The sequence below is a fragment of the Pan troglodytes genome, chromosome 9 (genome assembly GCF_028858775.2).
Source record: "Pan troglodytes isolate AG18354 chromosome 9, NHGRI_mPanTro3-v2.0_pri, whole genome shotgun sequence".
Lineage (NCBI taxonomy): Eukaryota > Metazoa > Chordata > Mammalia > Primates > Hominidae > Pan > Pan troglodytes.
The window spans coordinates 105,317,395-105,339,915 of NC_072407.2; the positions used below are offsets into that span (position 1 = coordinate 105,317,395).

Consider the following 22,521-nt stretch of genomic DNA (forward strand, 5'->3'; position numbering starts at 1 on the left):
TATATTATTAGCTATTCCATTGTTTTTTCTTCAAGAGATCAAAAGTTTTTATTTCAGTTACCTATTTCAGACAATTATAGGATAAATTGTATATTTTGTTCCCTAAAACTTATGATTATAATAAAACAATTTTTATATCTAAGTACCTTTATGTATTGTTTCTTCATTTACTTTATAATTTAGAATAGGTACAAAATAATGGAAGTTGTTGGAGTATTCATTTTCAACTATATAGGGTGAGTATACAGAAAATGGTTGGAGCTGGGCACGGTGGCTCACACCTGTAATCCCAGCACTTTGGGAGTCAAGGCAGGCGGATCACTTGAGGTCAGGATTTGAGATCAGTCTGACCAACATGGTGAAACCCCATCTCTACTGAAAATACAAAAATTAGCTGGGCATGGTGGGGTGTGCCTGTAATCCCACCTACTCTGGAGACTGAGGCACGAGAATTGCTTGAACCCAGGAGGTGGAGGTTGCAGTGAGCTGAGATTGCGCCACTGCATTCCAGATTGGGTGACAGAGCAAGATTCCATCTCAAAAAAAATAAATAAATAATAATAATAATAAAAGAAAGAAAATGGTTGGAAGGAAGGATTGGGAGCGTGTGCAGTAGTCATCTCTTATCTATGGGGGATACAATCCAAGACACCCCGCATGGGTGCCTAGGACTGTAGATAGTACCAAACCCTATAGGAAAAAACAATATATGTAGGCTTTGGTGTTATCCTATACATATCTATATCTACAGATATATATCTGTGATAAAGTTTAATTTATAAATTAGGCACAGTAAGAGATTAACAATAATAACTAATAGTAAAATAGAACAATTGTAACAATAGTGAAATAGAACAATTGTAACAATTGTAAAATAGAACAATTGTAACAATATATAGTAATGAAAATTATATGATGTGGTACCTCTCTCTCTCTCTCTCTCTCGAACTATCTTATTGTACTGTACTCACCCTTCTTGTGATCTGTTGATCTGATAACTGAGATGGCTACTAAGTGATTAACGGACAGGTAGCATATATGGCATGGATCTACTGGACAAAGGGACAATTGATGACCCAGACAGGATGGAGCCAGACAGCACATGATCTCATCATGTTACTCAGAATGGCTTGCAATTTAATATCTATGAGTTCTTTGTTTTTGGGGTTTTCCATTTAATATTTTCAGACCACTGTTGACTGTAGGTAACTGAATCCACAGGAATTAGAATACTATATTCTTACTGTTTCCCTTACTTCTTGGAATTAATATCTTAGATTTGAAATGGCCTAGAAAAATGGTGGAATATGAGGAGAAATTGTTTTCATGCAAACTTCTTGAAAGTTAGCGTATGTGCCGCTCACCTTGCCTCCATTTCCATATGAATTTGTTTGTTGATGGAGTAAAATTCAGATATATATTATGTTTTAAAGTATAATATTACTAACCTCACATGATTGTATTTCATGTGCAAATAATTTAATTTGGATTCTGCTATTTTTTCTACTAAGATTAATTTTTCTTATATGAAAAAGTGGAAGTTCTGTGGTTGGATGTTTAGAAATTTTATAACTTGTGGCTACTACAGTGAATCTTAATAAGTGAGATAATTTTCTTCTGCTTAAATAACTTTGAAACTCCTAGAATTGTATCTAATCCTTTGAGTTTTCTGAAAATACAGTTGAATGTGCATAAAATTATTCATGAAAATGAGTGATTTAGTCTCAAGCAATATGTGAGTGCCCAAGTTCAATGTTATATAAACTGCTTTGAGCTTAAAGCATGACTTCTCTTCACAAGGTAACATTTCTTTTATACTTTTCATTGAACATATTTGAAAGCAATAAATATAGTAGAGTAGAAGTAAAAGGAATGAATTACTTAGATTTTTTACTGCTTCCTTAGTCTCTTTGAGGATCATGGGGTTTATGGAATGTTTTGGAAGTAAATTTGATATGACTATTATATAGTATATCAGTTTACTGTATATCAGGTAGTTATTTTACTGATCACCTTTTGTTAAGTGCCTTACAGATACTGCCATTTAATGTTTACAACAATTCTGTTATACAGAGGAATAAACTAAGATTTACAGCTAATAATCTTTAACTTAGATCTAGAGGATAAAAGAAGACATTTATGCAGCCAACAGACACATGAAAAAATGCTCATCATCACTGGCCATCAGAGAAATGCAAATCAAAACCACAATGAGATACCATCTCACACCAGTTAGAATGGCGATCATTAAAAAGTCAGGAAACAACAGGTGCTGGAGAGGATGTGGAGAAATAGGAATAGTTTTACACTGTTGGTGGGACTGTAAACTAGTTCAACCATGGTGGAAGTAAGTGTGGCGATTCCTCAGGGATCTAGAACTAGAAATACCATTTGACCCAGCCATCCCATTACTGGGTATATACGCAAAGGACTATAAATCATGCTGCTGTAAAGACACATGCACACATATGTTAATTGCGGCACTACTCACAATAGCAAAGACTTGGAACCAACCCAAATGTCCATCAATGATAGACTGGATTAAGAAAATGTGGCACATATACACTATGGAATACTATGCAGCTATAAAAAATGATGAGTTCATGTCCTTTGTAGGGACATGGATCAAGCTGGAAACCATCATTCTGGGCAAACTATTGTAGGGACAAAAAACCAAACACTGCATGTTCTCACTCATAGGTGGGAATTGAACAATGAGAACACTTGGACACAAGAAGGGGAACATCACACACCAGGGCCTGTCGTGGGGTGAGGGGATGTGGGAGGGATAGCATCAGGAGATATATCTAATGTAAATGACGAGTTAATGGGTGCAGCATACCAACATGGTACATGTATACATATGTAGCAAACCTGCACGTTGTGCACATATACCCTAGAACTTAAAGTATAATTAAAGAAATAAATAAATAAGAAATTCTAGTGCATCCTGCTTGATGCTGAAGATGTCTTGCTGATAAGATGCAGTTGAAACAAACCACTATGCCTGGAAATGTAGACTTGATCTCAACTATAAGATTCACTTTAAGATATCCTAATGTCATGTTAATCCTGATCTAGTAGTTTCACTCTAATTATAATTTATTTACTAGAGTGTATGGGATTTAATGTATGGGATTTTGGTTGACTTAAACCATCTAATGGCCTACTGTCATTTATTAATTTTTCTTCATTAAGTAGTTATTCATTTAGAGAGTTATTCACTTGAGATTTTGCTTGTTATATATCCCGTTGATATTAAAATATTTTAAACAAAACTCAAGCATATTGAAATAAATTGTCATTGAATTAAAGTGACCAAATTTCTTGATCTGATAAAGCAAAAATAGATGAAGGATTTTAAAGATACCAAAATATTTGCTCAATTTTGGATTTTGACAGTTTTTTTAAAAAAATAACTATTCAGAAAGCCTTAATTTATTCATTTTTTTCTCCCTTCCCTTCCCTCCCCTCCCCTTTTCTTTTCTTTTCCCTTCTCTTCTCTTCTCTTCTCTTTTCTTTTCTTCTTTCTTTTTTTGATAGAGTCTTGCTCTATTGCCCAGGCTGGAGTGCAGTAGTGCGATCTCGGCTCACTGCAAACTCTGCCTCCTGAGCTAAAGCCATCCTCCCACCTCAGCCTCCCAAATACTGGGACTACAGGCACACACCACCATGGGCGGCTACTTTTTGTACTTTTTGTAGAGATGGGATTTCACCATTTTTCCCAGGCTGGTCTCGAACTTGTGAGCTCAAGTCATCTGCCCGCCTCTCCCTCCCAGGATGTTGGGATTACAGGCGTAAGCCATGGCACCCAGCCCCTTAATTTTTTTATTCTTAATTTTAATTCAGTTTAACTGGAAATAATGCAACCATGCACTTGTGCTCATGTTCTTTTTCTCTTTTTCTGTAAATTGTGTTTTTAGTTTTATTCTTGAATCATTATTGTTCTGCTTTATAATGTTATTGTTAAATACTTATGGCTGAAGGGATTTATTGGTACAGGTAGGCAACCAGATATAGGGCCAAAAGAGCTTTCTTTGCCATTTCCAGCTTAGAAAATTAAGGAAGAAGATCCTGGTTGGCCTGTCTTAGGTCACATGGAAACCCTTGTATCAATGTCTATGGAGTGCTGCAATGTGATTGAGCAACACCGTAATTACATGCTCATTCTTAAGGTCCTGTTCTGTAACCAGGTAACAGGAGAAGGGTAACCACCATTACCCACTTATTGTCCACATATTATGTGCCTATTTTTTGACAACATTTTGGAGTTTTGGGCTCAGCAATAATTAGCAATTAGTTTACTGACTCCAGTGGATAATCTGAGGATCATAGACTGACAGGGGCTTTGCTTCTGTTCCTTGAACCTAGAGACTACATTGTTCTTCCTCAGTACAAGTGAAGAAATGGCTAAAATAAATATAGTAGTACTGTACATTTGTTTGTGTGTGTGTGTGTGTGTGTACATATATATACGCACATATATATATATCTGTGTGTGTCACAGATATATATATATCTGTCATAAAGAATTAACTAGGCCAGGCATGGTGACTCATACATGTAATCTCAGCACTTTGCATGGTCAAGGTGGAAGGATCACTTGAGTCCAGGAGTTTGAGGCTGTAGTAAGCTATGATCACACTACTGCAGTCCAGCCTGGGCAACAGAGTGAGACCGTGTCTGTAAAAACAAACATCAAAACAAATGAAAAGAATTTGCTATATCATTAAATTATAAGTATTGAACAATATCATTAAATGATAAAGTTTTTGAATTAATACATTTATTGTCTTATTTATCTTTATCGATAATTATATATTTCTTTACCTTAAACTATATGTTATTATAATCATTTTAAAGATTCATTAATTTATAAAATATTCATCTTAGTAGCTTCTCCAGCTCATCATTATTTAACTACAAATCTGAATTTTAACCTAATACCTAAGAATACTACGCTACACATCTCCCCAAAAGACACACCTTGCTTTTTATAGTATTTTAATTCTCACGGTAGTTGTTTCATATACATATTAGTTGGTTGTAACTGTTTTTGGGGGTTTTTCAGCCACACTTGAACAATGGCCAATTGCTTAGATCTGTTATGTTTTGAGGGTTTTAAAATTTATTTATGTAGGCTGGGCGTGGTGGCTCATGCCTGTAATCCCAACACTTTGGGAGGCTGAGGCGGGTGGAAGACCTGAGGTCAGGAGTTGGAGACCAACCTGGTCAACATGGCGAAACCCTGTCTCTACTAAAAATACAAAAATTAGCCAGGTGTGGTGGCGGGCACCTATAATCCCAACTACTGGGGAGGCTGAGGCGGGAGAATCACTTGAACCTGGGAGGTGGAGGTTGCAGTGAGCTGAGATTGCGCCACTGCACTCCAGCCTGGGCGACAGTGAGAGACTCTGTCTCAAAAATAAATAAATAAATAAAATAAAATTTATCTATGTAATATTCATTGGCTATGTTATAGTTGTGAATGCATTTTTTTAAAGTAGGGTTTATTTTTTAGAGCAGTTGTAGGTTCATGGCAAAATTAAGCAGAAAGTATAGAGATTTCCCATACATTCCTTGCCTCCACTTACTGTACAGCCTCTTTCACTATCAAAATCCTGCACCAGAGTGGTACACTTGTTAAAACTGTTCAGCCTACATTGACACATCCTAATCACCTGAAGTTCATAGTTTACATTAAAGTTCACTCTTGGTATTGTACCTTATATGGATTTTGAGAAATTTAAATGACATGTGTTCACCATTCTAGTATCTTACAGAGTAGTTTCACTGCTCTTAAAATATTCTCTGCCTTATCATTCCTGCTCACTTAACCCCTGGCAAACGCTGATCCTTTTACTGCCTATAGTTTTGCCTGTTCCGAATTATATTCTAATTATATTTGTCATATAATTGGAATCATACAGTATGTCAGTATGTAGCCTTTTTAGATTGTCTTCTTTCACTTACTATTGTACGTTTAAGGTTCTTTCATGTTTTTTTCATGGCGTAATATCTCATTTCTTTTTAATGTTGATTAAAATTCCTTTATCTGGAGGACCACAGTTTATCCATTTGGCATCTACTGAAGGAAATCTTGGTTGCTTCCAAGTTTTGACAATTATGAATAAAGCAGCTGTAAACATCCATATGCAGGTTTTTGTGTAGACATAACATTTCAACACATTTAGGTAAATACCAAGGAAGGCAATTTCTGGATCATATGGTAAGAATATGTTTTGTTTTGTAAGAAACCGCTAACCTGCCTTCCAAGGTGGCTGTACCCTTTTGCATTCCTGCCAGCAATTAATGAGGGTTTCTGTTTCTCAACATCCTTACCATTATTTGGTGCTGTCAGTGTTTTGGATTTTGACCTTTCTCATAGGTGTATAGTAGTGACTTATTTTAATTTGCCTTTTTCTGATGACATATGATGTGGAACTTTTTTTTACATGGTCACGTTTGTTTTTGTTAATTCACTTAATCAAGAAATAGTTATTGAGTACTACACACACACACACGCACATCCCCAATATATACTTTTATAAAAGAAATTTTACGTATGTAGGTGTGATTTTCTTGTAGGCAAGGAAATAACTTGCTTGTAGTATTTACAGGAAGGTCTTTTCATTGTATGTATGTTTTGTATAAATTGTGACTTAATCTCATATTTATCCCAACCTGTAGGTTTATAATTACACGTACATATAATACTAGATGTAAAGTATTAAAATATGGGAAAAGCTATATAAATTATCTGCTAAAACTTGGTAGGAAGGTTTGTGCTTAATAGATGGCTTCTTTTTGTTAATAAACATTTACTGGGTTTTTTAAAAAACGCAAATGATACAAGCTTATTTTTAGAAAATTTGCAAAATACACATAAGAATAAAGAAAACAAAAAGGAACTATAATCTTAAAATTAAATCACTGATTAAAATTTTGCTATCTATTTTAATGTGTTTTTGCAGATGTTTATCCATATATATATGTTTTTATAAACATCTTCCTTCTCCTTCTACAAAATGGATTATGCTATATATATTTTGTTTTGATTATTATTTATGATAGACTTTTGGATATTGTTATTTAAGTTTTCCCTCTGTTATAAACAATCTTTCAATGACTCTCCTTATTTCTTATTAGGAGCACATACGTGATCCCTTTGCTTAAATTTCTAGAAGTGAAATTTCTTTATATAAGGACATGTAGAATGTTAAGGAACACATAAAATGCCCTCCAAAAAAGACAGCGTCAATTTCATTCTCAACAGCAATCTATTCGAGTTTTAAATCTCTGAACCTTATTTATACCAGGTATTTTATAAAGTACTTGGACTTACAATTCTTATTTTATCGTATGCCACTTAATTTTTTAAATTACAAATTATTCATGCTCTTTGTAATAGCCAAATAATGTATACATATAAATAAAGAAAAAAAAGTCTCCTTTTCAGTCTCTCCCCAACTTGTTACCCCCTTTTAGACCTTATATAACAGGTGTTAAAAATTTGGTTTTATTCTTCACAAATTTATTTGTGCTCATATAGTTATACAAAGTGTGTGTTCAAATTTTAACATGTATGGCTTTTTGTATTCAATTTTTTAAAAATTTAGCTCCAATTTTATTTTAATGTGGGTAATTTCCTTCGGTTTTTCTTTCATTTTTCTTATATTTTACAAATTTTTCTTCATCTGGGTCTAATTTAAACAATTATAAAGTTCTCTCCCCCTCCTTCATCTGCCTTTTTCAGAAGCGCTGTATACTTCTGGGATGTTTAGTCCCTTCTTACATTCTTGAGTATTTAATGATACTTGTATTAGAGTCTCTTTCAGATTGTTCTATTATCTGAAATTCTTAACATTTTAGTCTTCTTTTCTGATGTGTCTAATGACCCTTGCTTATAGTGGATTGTTTTCTCCTGCTGATAATTTTGGACCGTGAACTCATCTTCAGTGATACTTTATCTTTTGGAGTTCTTTGAGATCAGGGTTAGGGGAGTAGTTCTCTAAAGCAAGCTTGCCTCGACTCTTACCAGGTAACCTAGTGACATCATGATTAGTTCTGTTGTTTAGGGACTCCCTGTCAGTCCACTGTTAAAATTTATGCCTTAAGTCTGTGCTCGGCACAAGTATGATGTTTAATTTTTTCAGAGGACGCTTTTCTTTTCCCCAGATTCCAGATATATTTGTTGCTTCTTGTGAGCATGGGCACTTTTTTCTGGTTCATATTTTTGCTGATAATGTAATTCTTTAAGGGCCCAAGTTTTAGAAAGAAAGAAATCTCATTGTTAATATTTCTCCTTATGTTGGCTCTGGTAGGTTGTGCCCTAGGTTACCACGACTGTTTTCCTGTAAGGCAGCCATAGCTGGTTTTAATGCCACTCTGGTTTTCAATTCCCTCTCTTTTTCTGATGCTTGAGGACCTTTTATCCAAGATTTTAGGTATTTGTAGCTGGAATGTTTTGAAAATTAGTCTTTCATCTTCCATTTTGCTAGAACTGAGTCACCAATTGCGGATTTTCTATCTTAATTTCCTGCAAGTTGGTAATTGTGTTCCATAGACAAAAAGATTAATAATGATTAAATAAAATGTAGGATCTGTTTTATTCATTATTAGTACTAATAAAATGATAATAACTAATGTTTATTGGGCTTTTAGAGTGTGCTAGGTACCAGGCTAAGTGCTTCAGATACATTATCTAATCTAATTATTAAAATAATGCAGTGAGGTAGATAGTATTTAATATTATTGTCCCCTGTTACAGAGAAGGAAACTGAGGTCAAGAGAGATGATGTAATTTGTTTCTGGCTAAGGTCACCTGGCTAGTAAAATAGGAGGGATGGAATTTGTATCCAGTTTCTTGATTCTGGACCTGTGTGGGTTCTTTTTTTCTTCTTTTTGACACGGGGTTTCACTCTTGCTGCCAAGGCTGGAGTATGCAATGGGGAGATCTTGGCTCACTGCAACCTCCGCCTCCAGAGTTGAAGTGATTCTCCTGCCTCGGCCTCCTGAGTAGCTGGAACTATAGACGCATGCCATCACACCCAGCTAATTTTTGTATTTTTAGTAGAGACAGATTTTCACCATGTTGGCCAGGCTGATCTGAACCCCTGACCTCAGGTGATCCGCCTGCCTTGGCCTCCCAAATTGCTGGGATTACAGGCATGAGCCACCATGCCCGGCCCTGTGTGGGTTCTTAATGCCCATGTAATGAGACTGTTCTTATAAGAAATACTTGTTATCCACCTGCCTATTGTAGGCAATAGGGTTGCAGTGGAGAACAAGGCCTACCCAGTCTCATGGAGAGTAGAGTTAGTATACTGTGTGGATTAAAAACATTCTTCCCATAAATGGAAACAAGTTCGTTTATTTCCACAACATTTAAAAGATGAAAACATCAAATCTTATTTTGCATAGGTACCCTGTATTTAAGAGTGGTGTTTTTGATACATCATGTTACAATTATATCTTATCCATTTCCATACTATATGTCTGACACAGTATTGTTTTACCAGAAAGATGTTTTATTATATTTTAATAAAGACATAATTTTATTTACTCAATTTTGTATGCCATATATAAACTTGTGGCTCTTATTTAATTTAATATGTTCTTAAAAATTGGACCAATTCTTACTTATGGAAAATAATTAGTTTTCAGTTCTTTGTAAATATATTATTTAATTTCAAAGAGTTGAAGTCAAAGAGTATGATCCTCCTAAGACTACCGGCAGTAGAATGTATGCAGCGTATTATTGAATTCACTTCCTACATTCTTCGACTTTGTTTCTTCCTTCTTTCTTTTTACTTTGTCTTTTAGATTGCTCCTGAAAGTCTGAATCTTAATTTCTACCTTATTTTCCTATCTTCCCTTCTTTTTTTCCCTCCTTCCTTTACTGAGAAATTTCTGAGCATAATCTGTGTTCTAGTTTTCTGATAAAGTAGATACGACCTTCTCCTTTGATAACTCTCATTCTATGTGATTTGGTGTCTTTTTGATACCTATTTATTGACAGCCTGTTTTTGGTTCTGCTTTTATTTTACCTGTGAAATATTGGGTTATCTGATAATTTTTTCTGTGTTATCTAACCTCAATTAGTTACTCATGTTTTAACTTTCTAAGTGATAACACATTGAAGGAATTATTTGTTGTTTGGGCTTATTTGGTATAACTTTTCTTCTTGTGTGGAAAATGAAGAGTTCACTACAGTTTCCTGTTTGATTTAGGAAATTAATCTATCTAGTAAGGAGAAAATAGTTGTCATAATTACATATAGTCACCCATATGTTTAAACCTACACAGTGACAAACTGAAGATTGCTAATGCATGGAATGGATTTGGTGGATAATGACTAATCAAATTTCACAATTGTATTAATGTTTCACCTGGCTAAGTTAGTTTTGTTTTGTTTTTTAATGACATGGGCCCACTGCATAATTGTTAGTGCTTTCTCCAAAAATTTGATCACTTACTCTGACCCCACCCCTGACTTGAAGTGTTTCTAAGATGTAGAAAGCAATCTGAATAGTAATTTCTTACATTGATAAAAGTAGGTCATAGGAAGACAGAATAGAGATTTTTGTGTGCCAGATTTTAACGACTATGCTTTTCCAAAGGCACAAATTTTTAAAAGGCAAGATAATATCTGTTATTCTTTGCAGGCTGATCAGTTGATGTTCGCTTTGCATTTTGTTCGAGGCATGCATCCTGAACTTTTTCAAGAAAATGTAAGTCAAATTAAAGGAGAGAAATTTTATAGTAACATAGAAATTTGTTAATGGGTGGATTTATGTTTAGAAGTTATTTAGGCTAGAAATTATATATCAACCTATTAATATTTTACTAAGTTAGAAATGTAGTATAAAATGGTGATTTCTAGTTCTACTTCCCTGTGGATGAGCCTAACATTCCAGAGTGATGGTAAGGCAGGGAAAGAAATCTAACAAGCTGCCTACATTTTTCTGAACCCAAGTTCACTTACTTAGGGCAACAGAAGAGTCAGCCTTCTTATTTTCCTGGCCTAGGTAGTAGAGCTCATAAATAGAAAAAGCGAGACAATATTGGTACAAAACTACATTATTTATTGCTTCCACTGAACTGTCAAGAGGCAGCAGGTGAGGCATGAGGATGGGCAGTTCTCAGAAGTTTTCCTGAACCTACAGGTTTATGTTAATCTTTTTATGTATAATTTGTCTTGCTTGTTTATGATCTCATTTCTAGTCTGCCATGTAACCCCTTCTCAAACTTTAAAAGGACCTCTCTTGAGCTGGAGCTAACGAGACCATTTCTTGTCTGCTTACAATTAAAAAAAAAAGTTATTTGCAAGTAATTTTTCTCATTATGGTGCTGTTATCATAAAGTGAGATTCCAGTAGCCAGGGTGTCAAGGGATGGTATATGGACAGTGCAACTTTGACTTACTTTACTCTACTTAGTCAAATTTTAACTATTTTCTGGTTCCTTTCATTTGAATATAATAGTTAAAATAATGCAGACCATTCACAGTTCTCCATATGTTCTCCCTTTGTTTTTCTCTGACTCCACATGCACTGACTAACTTGGATAGTTTCTGCTGAATTTATTAATTTGGTCCAGTTTATTCCTGCTGTTAACTTTGATGTCTTTTCTTCCTCTTATCTAATGTTTTCCACTATGATCAGTATGTTCCATGAAATATATATATTCCTTATTTTTCTCTCCTAAAGTATAAACAAATTGTCATTGGGAAAGGAGAACACTTTTCTCTGACTCACATAATGTAGTAGTAATCATTCATATTTTACTTATTTGTGGCTGCATAATTGTAATAGGAAGAGTGTGTGGCCAGGGTGAGCGAAGCCAGAAAATATGTTGCTTTGGTAGTTTTTCCACGTTGCTCTCAAATTTTCATATATTTTGCTTATTTACTGGCCCGTGTGTGACAGTAGTCACACAAATAGTACCTGTTGTTGTCTAACTTGGGGATGCCATGGGGAAGGTGTAGATTTTCTTGGCACTGGATTCTGCAACACTTGATTAATCTTAATTCTATGGCAAAAAAAAAAAAAAAAGATTAATGGCATCTTCTCCCAATCAGTGAGAAAAAAATGCGTTAATGGAATTACTTTTCTCAATATTTCCTACCAGATACCATTTTTAAATTTTTGGGTGCACCTTACTTCTTACTTATTAGCAACAAATAGCCTGTGGAAAAACAATTAACAGGTAGTGACAAATGTTAAGTGAACATGACATTTAAATTTTTAGACATTGAGTCTCATATATATAATGGAGTTGTTTTGTTTTAATAAAATTATTCTTAGTAGATTTCATATTAATATTTTATGTTGTCGCATTAATTCATTCTTGATAATGTTAACATACTAGAAGAAGTGGTAAGATGGAAATGAGTATCTGCTTAGAAAAATGCACTTTAAGCAATCTTATAAGGAAAGTTAGACAATTTTGTTGACTGGTTATCATTTTATATTTTTGTGTTCCTATATTTTTATTCAATAGGAATGGGATACGTTTACAGGTGTGGTTGTTGGAGACATGTTACGGAAAGCTGTAAGTTAAAATAACGAAATCTATTTTGCTCTTAAAGAAAATATTTCTGGCTTTTTGTTCATGAGGTATAATTTGCTTCAGAGGTGTTCTAAATTATTGTTGAAGTTATAGTTTGATTAGAAGAATATATTCTGGCCTCTTAAGTATTTCCTATAAAATAGACAAGTATATTTGTTTACTTTGAAGACGTATATTCTGAGAATAATATGTCATACTAATGAATTAATGCAGTTTCTTTTTCTCAGTATATGTATTTTATTCCAAGGATAATTTTATAATCTTTAAGAAAATCAAATCTTATAACTTGAAAATTTTTCTTATATACTTGGAGTTTAAAAATTACATTTTAGAACTTTTAATAACTTCATTCAAATTTAGCTTTTTTTCTAGTAATTTCCTATTTGAATAATGAATAATAGTCTTCCAGCAGTACACCCAAAATATAACACGGAACCTAGATCATGTCTGAAATGTAAGATATAATTTTTAAAAATGTAACTTTTATGACAGTTCCTCATGACATTTGAGTTTTTCTGAAGTTTCATGAAAGATTAAGCACAATGAAAAAATGATTGCAACATTTTCCTAAATGGTTCTCAGTCCCTTATATTACATAGAATTTTACCATGGTGACTTGTAAAATACATAAAAATATAAAGAAATAATGCATAGAATGAATTTTTTTTCAAAATAATAAAATAGCTAATCAATTGCTATTTTTTAAACTCTGAATTTTACCAAGTATACTAAGGAAAATAATTGCTTTTATTAAAGGACTCTCAACAAAAAATACGTGATCAGCTTCCGTCTTGGATAGATCAGGAACGAAGCTGGGCCGTGGCAACATTAAAGGTATTCCTTTTCTACTATGAGACATGTTTTAATTTCTTCTGTATTTGCATTGTTTCTGTTGATACTTTGTGCTCCTTATTCGTAATCAGTGTTAACATTTTTAATAGGATGTAAGTTCCCCCAGTAAAAAGTTACCAAAGAATTATTGTGATTAGTCCTTTAACCAGTAATTATTAAACCTTTCATTTATGAAATAGCATGCCTTCCAAATACAGTATTTTCTTTCTCTCCCTTCCCACCCCAGCCACCATGGTAAGTTAGGCTATGAGAATGGTGACATGGGGGAAGAAAAAGCAGTTTAGAAGCTTAACTCTCAACAATTCTGTGTTCTTCAACTACTCAGGCTAAAATGTTGTTTTTGTGGGGAATGAAAGACAAGCCTATGCATATATGTTTCCATCCTTCCGTTCCTTCCCCTGCTTTTCTTCACAACTGTTGTATCATTATAACAGCACCTGATAAAAACGGTAAGAATAGCTAGCATTTACTGATGGCTTACTATGTTCAAGGCATTATACAGAATTTTAAAATGTATTATCTCACTAAATATTTTCAATAACATCATGAGGTAGCTATTGTAATTTTCCTTGTGTCACAGATGAGGAAATTAAGGCACATAGAGATATAGTAACTTGTTTATGGTCACTTAGGAAGTAGAGCCAGGATTTAAAACTGTTTCTTGTTGCACAGTCTGGGCTCTTCACCACTACTGTTTACTGCCTTCACTTCATAAACATTGGTTGAGTAAAAGAAATGAAAAAAAGGGGGGGGGGAATTCTGCTATATATCCTCCATTTTTTTTTCATTAATCATTTATTTGGTGCTTACTACCAGTTGGCATAATGCTAGTGACAGTCTTTACTTGATCAAACTTTAGTCAGGCTCTTGAACCTTCTTCTAGGCCCACCTGTGCACTTCCTTGTAAAAGCTGCTTTTAACAGGAACCCTGCAAAGTTGGTTTAGTGAGAATTTCTTAATCTTCCATATCTGATTACCCTTGATATCTAATCAGATTCCTCATTCCCCACCATTCCCCAGGTGATTCTGATGACTTTGGCCTGTCTTCAGGAAGAATCCCATTAGGTTGGTTTAGCCAGAAATCCCCGTACCCCTGATATTTCCTCTTAGTAATTTCCATCCACTGACCTCACTTTTCTCCTTGGCTATAAATTTCCACTTGCCCATGCTATATTCAAAAGTGAGCCCTGCTCTGTACTGAAGTTTCTTTTCGCCTATTGCTTCCTCTATTGTAATAGTCCTGAAAAAAATCTGTTTTTAATGCTTTAACTACTGACAAGCTCTGGTTTTTTGTTTATACCAGTGGAATGACAGGTGTATGTTTTGTAATATTAAGAGACTCTGCCATGAACAAACTTACATTGTAGAGAGCATATCAAATAATTACCTTGTCATAATGGTTGACAGTATACAAGGTAGCCAAATACATGATGATAATATAATGTGTAGCACACCTACATTAGCAATGATGGGGCCTTGTATACTAAATGTCAATTAAGTTAACAGACCACCATCAAGCATTACTTTAATAGGCTTAGATCATTTATTAAAAAGTAATTAAATTGAAATGTAATTTATTTTCTGCTATTTAAGTTACATAATGAAATTTGAGCAATATAATGGATTATTTTTATATGAATATAGATGTTTGGATAATGCATTTTTATATACTTGATTTATGTTCATATTATATGAAGTTCTATACTGAAGATATAGATCTTCTAAATTTCTCATTTGTTTTCAATGAAAATTCTTCACCTTTACAGATTTACATTTCTGATCTTACACCCCACTCTTGAAAAATTTGGGAAAAGAGAACACTGTTTGAGGTAGAGGGATTAATGTGTTTGGGAAAGCCTCTGAAAGATGATATTGTTTAAAGTGAATATTGAACGTGGAATAGAAATTTGTGAGGTAGCAAAGAGGGTTAGAACATTTAGAGACAAATAGAGGCATTTACAAATAGACGCATAAACAAATAGGGTTTAGAAAAACATTCTTTGTTTTTGGATTTGATACTGTTTTAGAAAAACAGAGCTTGACAGAATTTAAAACTGAAGATAAGTTTTATTGCCATAGGGGAAAAGAGATGTCAGTATAGTACTGGGCTCAATTCTGAATATAGCATGGACAAGTGGGAATTTGTACCCAAGAAGCAGGGTAAGGATTAGTGCTGGGGGTCAGTGAATAGAAAACTATTAAGTGGAAATGTCAGTGGCAAGTGGGGATTCTGGCTAAACTGATTTAGCTGGTGAAGGCAGATCAAGATGATCAGACACCAACAGATAACAAGGGTGGGAGAGGAGGAATTTTTCTTTTTTTCTTTTTTCTTTTTTTTTTTTTTTCGAGACAGAGTCTCGCTCTGTTACCCAGGCTGGAGTGCAGTGGTGTGATCTCGGCTCACTGCAACTTCTGCCTCCCGAGTTCAAGTGATTCTCCTGCCTCAGCCTCCCAAGTAGCTGTGATTACAGGCGCCCACCACCAGCCTGACTAATTTTTTTTGTATTTTTAGTAGAGATAGGGTTTCACCATGTTGGCCAGGCTGGTGTCAAACTCCTGACCTCAGGTGATCTGCCCGCCTCAGCCTCCCACAGTGCTGGGATTACAGGCGTGAGCCACTGTGCCCGGCTGAGAGGAGGAATTTCATTGGATATTCAAGGTAGGGATTCTTGCTAAAGTTACTTAGCAAAATTCTTATTAAAATAGGATACTTACAAGGCAGGACACAAAGCCCCTGATTGAGGCCTAGTCAAAGAGAGCTCAGAGGAGCCTGACCAAAGTTTTGACAAAGAGAGTCTTTGTTAATATTAATATGAAATTTGACATACTTAACTTGACAATCCTTAAAATTTGCACTTGATCTTAATGACAGCATTTGTTTCCTTCACAAGGTGGAGATAGCTAGGTACAAATGGTTTTACATAGAGAAAAGATTAACTCATGAGTACTGATTTAGTACTACTTTGGGAGTGTATTTTAATTCTGGCTTTAATATTAGGTGAGTTTACCATAGAGTTGCCAACCTAGAAATAATTAGACAAGGCAACACAAAGTAGAAGAGTAATAAACATCAACCAATAATTGGTTCTCACTTTTAGTTTTTTTAAAAATAAATATATGTGCTTATATTTGCTTATAGCTCACTGTATATGGCCATTTTTATTTTTTAGATTGCTCTCCCCAGTCTTTATCAGACCCTCTGCTTTGAAGATGCAGCTCTGTGGCGTACTTATTATAATAATTCAATGTGTGAGCAAGAGTTTCCATCTATCCTTGCAAAGAAAGTTTCCTTATTTCAGCAGGTAAAATTTAGTGTTATCTAAATGCAAAAAAGTGTTTAATGTTTCTCTTATTATTCAGAAGCCATTTAAAGGAAAGCTTTGCTTTTAGAGTGTTACTTTACCTTTAATGGCGTATTTGGGGAAGGGCTTGATGCTTTTGCCACCTTATTGACAATTAAATCACGCCAAAGTTTCTGGGTCTGGTTTCTCTCTCACTGTGGCTTTTTTTATTCCTTTTGTCTCAGACCCGAGGTGGACTTTGTAATAGGAAAAATGTATTTCAGAAAGAAACTAAGGTACAAATTGTACAAGTTTTACAATCATTTCCCAGAGTTATTTTTAAGGAAAAGACCTAATAGTGAGTAACAGGGGTTTTTCTCGTTCTATTTTAAAATAGAATGTTGAAACCTACTGGCAGGTTCCGCTCAAACTTTTTTGCTAGTCAAAAAGCTTAGAGTGGGAGAGCTCTTCAGAAGTTGATGCTCCAGAAAATGACCTTTCCATTTATCTCTTCTCCGGATCTAACCACTTTGTGTCTCCATATACAGTGAATTCTATTTCCCCAAAAGTGCTTAAACAAAAAGGAAAATGACTAAGAAAAAATTGATTTGAAAACTTAAACATCTAGGAATATCATAAATATGCATGAATCAGTAGTCCCAGCTACTTGGGAAGCTGAGGTGGAAGGATCACATGAGCTCAGGATTCGAGGCAGCAGTGAGATGTGATTGCACCACTGCACTCCAGCCTGGGTGACAGGGCAAGATGCTATTTCTATTTTTTTTTTAAAGGTAAGAATAGTGATTTGAAAATTTTAGGGAGGATTTCTGGTTTCTGGGCCTCTGTTTGCTGTCAACAGAAATGCCTCATCTACATACCATGATTTTCACCTGCCATTTAGCCTTTTATTAGATCCAGAAGATGTTTCTAACCCTATGTTTACTTTTGATGATAGGCTTGAGGAAGTAAATGGATTTCAGTAATATTTTTGATATATACTTGCTATATACCTATTGTGACAGTTTAAAGCACAGTAAATAATATGGAACAATGATAAGTGTTCCCATATTTAGTAAACATTTGTTTAATTAGTTAACATTAATTATTGTTTAGTTAAAGTAGTTGCAGCAACTTTATTCTTTAAAAATATTCTGCATTTTATTTTAAGATTCTTGTAGTACAGGCGCTAAGACCGGACAGATTGCAAAGCGCCATGGCTCTTTTTGCATGTAAAACTCTGGGTAAGTGTGATGCTTTTCAAGAACTAGACCACTGACCTGAATTATTTGTTTTTAATTTACCTTTCATTTTATGTTAGCCTGAGTTTAGAAATGTTATAATGTCTCTTTTATTCATTCTGTTTATTTATCTTCCAATCTCTACCTGTTTTAGAAAAATAATTCTCGGCTGGGCATGGTGGCTCATTCTGTAACTGCCCAACAGGTTCACCTTGCCTGCTGCCTAGACAGAGCTGATTTAGCAAGACAGGAGAATTGCCATGGAGAAAGAGTAATTCACACAGAGCCGGCTGTGCGGGAGACCGGAGTTTTATTATTACTCAAATCAGTCTCCCTGAGCATTGGGGGTTACTATTTAAAGATGATTTGGTGGGTAGGGGCTTGGGAAGTGGGAAGTGCTGATTGGTCAGGTTGGAGATGGAATCATAGGGGTTTTCAAGCGAGGTTTTCTTGCTGTCTTCTGTTTCTAGGTGGGATCACAGAAATGGTTAGGTTTTACAGTAGTGGTGTTATCCCCAGGAGCCATTTGGAGACGTTCAGACTCTTGCAGCCACAGGCTGCATTACCCCTAAACCATAATTTCTGATTTTGTAGCTAATTTGTTAGTCTGCAAAGGCAGACTAGCCCCCAGGCAAGAAGGGGGTCTTTTTGAAAAAGGGCTGTTATGAATTTTGTTTCAGAGTCGAATCGAAACCACCTTTGCAAAAATTAAAACTGAGGAAATTATGACAGTGAAAGAGCTCAGGCCAAACTGACTCCATCTTGCTTCTAACCTATAAGCTATCCTTGTTCATTCTTGGGCACAGGCAGAACTAACCTTGGGAAGGAATTTAGTTTATGGTTTGACTCTGAAACAATATTGATAATAGCCCTTTCCCAAAAAGACCCACTTCTTGCCTGGGGATAAGTCTGCCTTTGTAGGACTAGTAGGTTCGCTATGAGATTAGAAATTATGGTTTAGGTACTGGGTGTGGTGGCTCATGCCTGTAATCCCAGCACTTTGGGAGGCCAAAACGGGCAGATCACTTGAGGTCAGGAGTTCAAGACCAACCTGCACTACATGGTGAAACCCCGTCTCTACTAAAAAAAAAAAAAAGAAAAGAAAAGAAAAGAAAGTAAAAGAAAAATTAGCCAGGCATGGTGGCGAGTGCCTGTAATCCCAGCTCCTCGGGAGGCTGAGGCAGGAGAAATGCTGGAACCCAGGAGGCGGAGGTTGCAATGAGGAGATATCATACCACTGCACTCCAGCCTGGGCAACAGAGCGAGACTCAATCTCAAAAAAAATAAACAAAGAAAATTATGGTTTAGGGGTCATGCAGCCTCGGGCTGCAAGAGTCTGAACGTCTTCAAATGGCTCCTGGGGATAACATCACTATTGTAAAACCTAAGATCAGTAGTTGAGATATTTTGCAGACCCTGCACTAGATGGATCAGCTGACACAACCTAGTCCGGTAATCTGGCTCAACCAATTCTGTGATCCCACCCAGGAATAGAAGACAGCAAGAAAACCTCACTTCACCCCCACTGTGATTCCATCTCCAATGTGACCAATCAGCACTCCCCACTTCCTAAGCCCCTACTCACCAAATCGTCTTTAAAAACTCCGATCCTGAATGCTCAGGGAGGCTGATTTAAGTAATAATAAAACCCCAGTCTCCTGCACAGCCGGCTCTGTCTTGGTAAATCAACTCTGTCTAGGCAATGGGCAAGGTGAACCCATTGGGCACTAAAAAACCATAAGCTAAATTCCTTCCCAAGGATAGTTCAGCCTACATGCAGGAATGAACAAGGTCAGCTTAAAGGCTAGAAGCAAGATGGAGTCGGTTAGGTCTGATCTCTTTCACTGTCATAATTTCCTCAGTTATAATATTTGCAAAGGTGGTTTCAGTACCTGTAATCCCAGCACATTTGGAGGCTGACGGGGGAGGATTGCTTGAGCCCAGTAGTTTGAGACCAGCCTGGGCAGGATAGTGAGACCTTGTCTTTAGTAAATATTGAAAAATGAGCCAGGCACGGTGGCATGTGCCTGTAGTTCCAGCTACTCAGGAGGCTGAAGTGGGAGGATTTCTTGAACTCAGGAGTTCAAGGTTGCAGTGAGCTATGATTCTGTCACCACATCCCAGCGTGGACAGCAGAGCAAGACCTCATCTCAAAGAAAAAAAGAAAAATGATTCTCTTTGTTGGATATAACCCATATATAATGTTGAATTAAATTTGACATCCTATATTTAGTAACGATATTTGGACTAGAGTGTTCCTCAATCCAATATGATTGGTGTCCTTACAAGAAGACATCCATGTAAAGACAGACACGCAAGGAGAGTATAATGTGATTATGAAGGCACAGATTCAAGTTGTGCAACTGCAAGCCAAGGAACACTGAAGATTTTTAGGCAACCACGAGAACCTAGGAAGAGATATGGATGTGTTCTTGTAGGGACACCAGTCATATTGGATTGAGGCACACTCTTGTCCAGTATGACCTCATTTGAAGTTAACTAATTCTATTTGCAATGGCCCTATTTTCAAAAAGGTGAACCTTTTGAGGGACAGGGGTTAGACTTCAACATATCTTTTTTTTGGGTTGGGGGGAGACACAATTTAACCCATAACACCTACCAACCAAGCTTTTCACATAATGCCTATCTTCTGCCTCACCCATATGCACACAAATATTTTGAGTCACTATTTAGACTGGTCACCTGGTTGGTTAATGATGAGTATATGGAAATAAGTCTGGATATGTTCTGTGCTTTTGCTTACTTATGCAGGGGGAGGAAATGTCACTATTTATTCACCTCTGATAGAATGTTTATGTACCATATAAGTTTTACTCATGTTTGGCAGAGTAATTATCCACCTTTCTTTTGGTTGCAAGTGACAGATACCCATATTAAACTCGCTTAAATGAATAAAGGGAATTTATTAGTTTAAGTATTCAGTACTCAGGAAAGAAGAGATAGGGCTGGCCTTTGGGTTAACTGGACTTAGACAACATCATGACTCAGACAATATCAGGAAACTCTGTCTTTGTCTCAGTCTTGCAGTTTGTCTCTGTGTTTCTCTGCCCCCCACTCCTATCTCTCTCTTTCTCCCTTTTTCTTTGTGTCTTTGTCTCTCTCTTCCTGTCGTGTTGCTTTTAGACTCTCATTTTAATTTCTGCATGTGTGTTGTCCTTAGTCTCAAGGGTTCATAATATTCTGGTTGATAAGACCACTAACTTGCTGAGTTATATTTTAAAGCTTATGATGAAAGGAGAGAGATAACTTTTCCTTCCCAACTTCACCATCAAAAATCCTAGAGAAGGACTCTGATTTACTGAATTTAGGTTACATATCCACCTCTGCAACTAATCACATCAGAAATATGTGGAATTACATTTCTCCAAAAGCAGCCATGGATGGGGGAGTGGTTATTACCAGAAGTGAAGGAGGGGATGCTGGTACAAAACAATAGATATGCATGATAATCAGGCTACATATAACCTGTTTTAATGTTTATATTTATTGATAGTTTGATAGCTGACCTATTAATTTGTAAAGTGCAGCTGGGCATGGTGGCTCATGCCTATAATTCCAGCACTTTGGGAGGCCAAGGTGGGCAGATCACCTGAGGTCGGGAGTTTGAGACCAGCCTGGACAACATGGTGAAACCCTGTCACTACTAAAAATACAAAAATTATCCGGGTGTGTTGGCAGGCGCCTGTAATCCCAGCTACTCAGGAGGCTGAGGTGGGACAATTGCTTGACCCACAAGGCAAAGGGTTGCTGTGAGCTGAGATCGTGTCACTGCACTCCAGCCTGGGCTACAGAGCAAGCCTCCATCTCAATAAATAAATAAATAAATAATTTTTTAAAGTGCATTTTGGTAGTCTAACTCCTTTAAGAGTTATAAGTATACAACTTGATTCTGTAGCTGTTGGAGAAAATGTTCTGTAAATGTCTGTTATGTCTATTTGGTCTATAGTACAGATTAAGTCTAATGTTTCTTTGTTGATTTTCTATCTGGATGATCTGTCTAATGCTTATAGTGGAGTGTTGAAGTGCCCTGCTATTATTGTATTAGAGTCTATCTCTCTCTTTAGCTCTAATAATATTTACTTTATATCTGGATACTCCAGTGTTGGGTGTATAGATACTTACAATTCTTAAGTTCTCCTGCTGAATTGACTTCTTTATCATTATACAATGACTTTGTTGGTCTCTTTCTATACTTTTTGTCTTGAAATCTCTTTTATCTGATATAAGTATAGCTACTTCTACTCTTTTTTGGTTTCCATTTGCATGGAATATCTTTTTCCATCTCTTCATTTTCAGTCTATATGAGTCTTTATATGTGAACTGAGTTTCTTGTAGGCAGCATAAAGTTGGGTCTTATTTTTAATCTATTCAACCACTGTTTCTCTTTTACTTGGAGAATTTAGTCCATTTATATTCAGAGTTATTATTGATAGGAAAGGACTCTGGCTATTACAGGAAAGGACTAACTACGGCTATTTTGTTTTTTTGTTTTCTGGTTGTTTTGTGTCTTCTTCTTCTTCTTTTTTTTTTTTTTCCTTTCTTCCTGTCTTCCTTTGT

At 35.7% G+C, this 22,521-nt stretch overlaps 1 protein-coding gene across 4 annotated transcripts in view; it reads left to right on the forward strand.

Moving 5' to 3' along the window:
• Positions 1 to 22,521, forward strand: part of DYNC2H1 (dynein cytoplasmic 2 heavy chain 1) — a 374,133-nt gene that overhangs the window by 161,071 nt on the left and 190,541 nt on the right. For 3 of the 4 annotated variants that reach the window (XM_063784470.1, XM_063784471.1, XM_063784472.1), the window contains 5 exons: positions 10,668 to 10,733; positions 12,504 to 12,554; positions 13,329 to 13,406; positions 16,595 to 16,726; positions 17,874 to 17,946. In XM_063784470.1, the coding sequence (XP_063640540.1) occupies positions 10,668 to 10,733; positions 12,504 to 12,554; positions 13,329 to 13,406; positions 16,595 to 16,726; positions 17,874 to 17,946 (400 nt within the window). The remainder of the gene's footprint in view (positions 1 to 10,667; positions 10,734 to 12,503; positions 12,555 to 13,328; positions 13,407 to 16,594; positions 16,727 to 17,873; positions 17,947 to 22,521) is intronic. The other variant, XM_063784473.1, reaches the window with a different exon arrangement.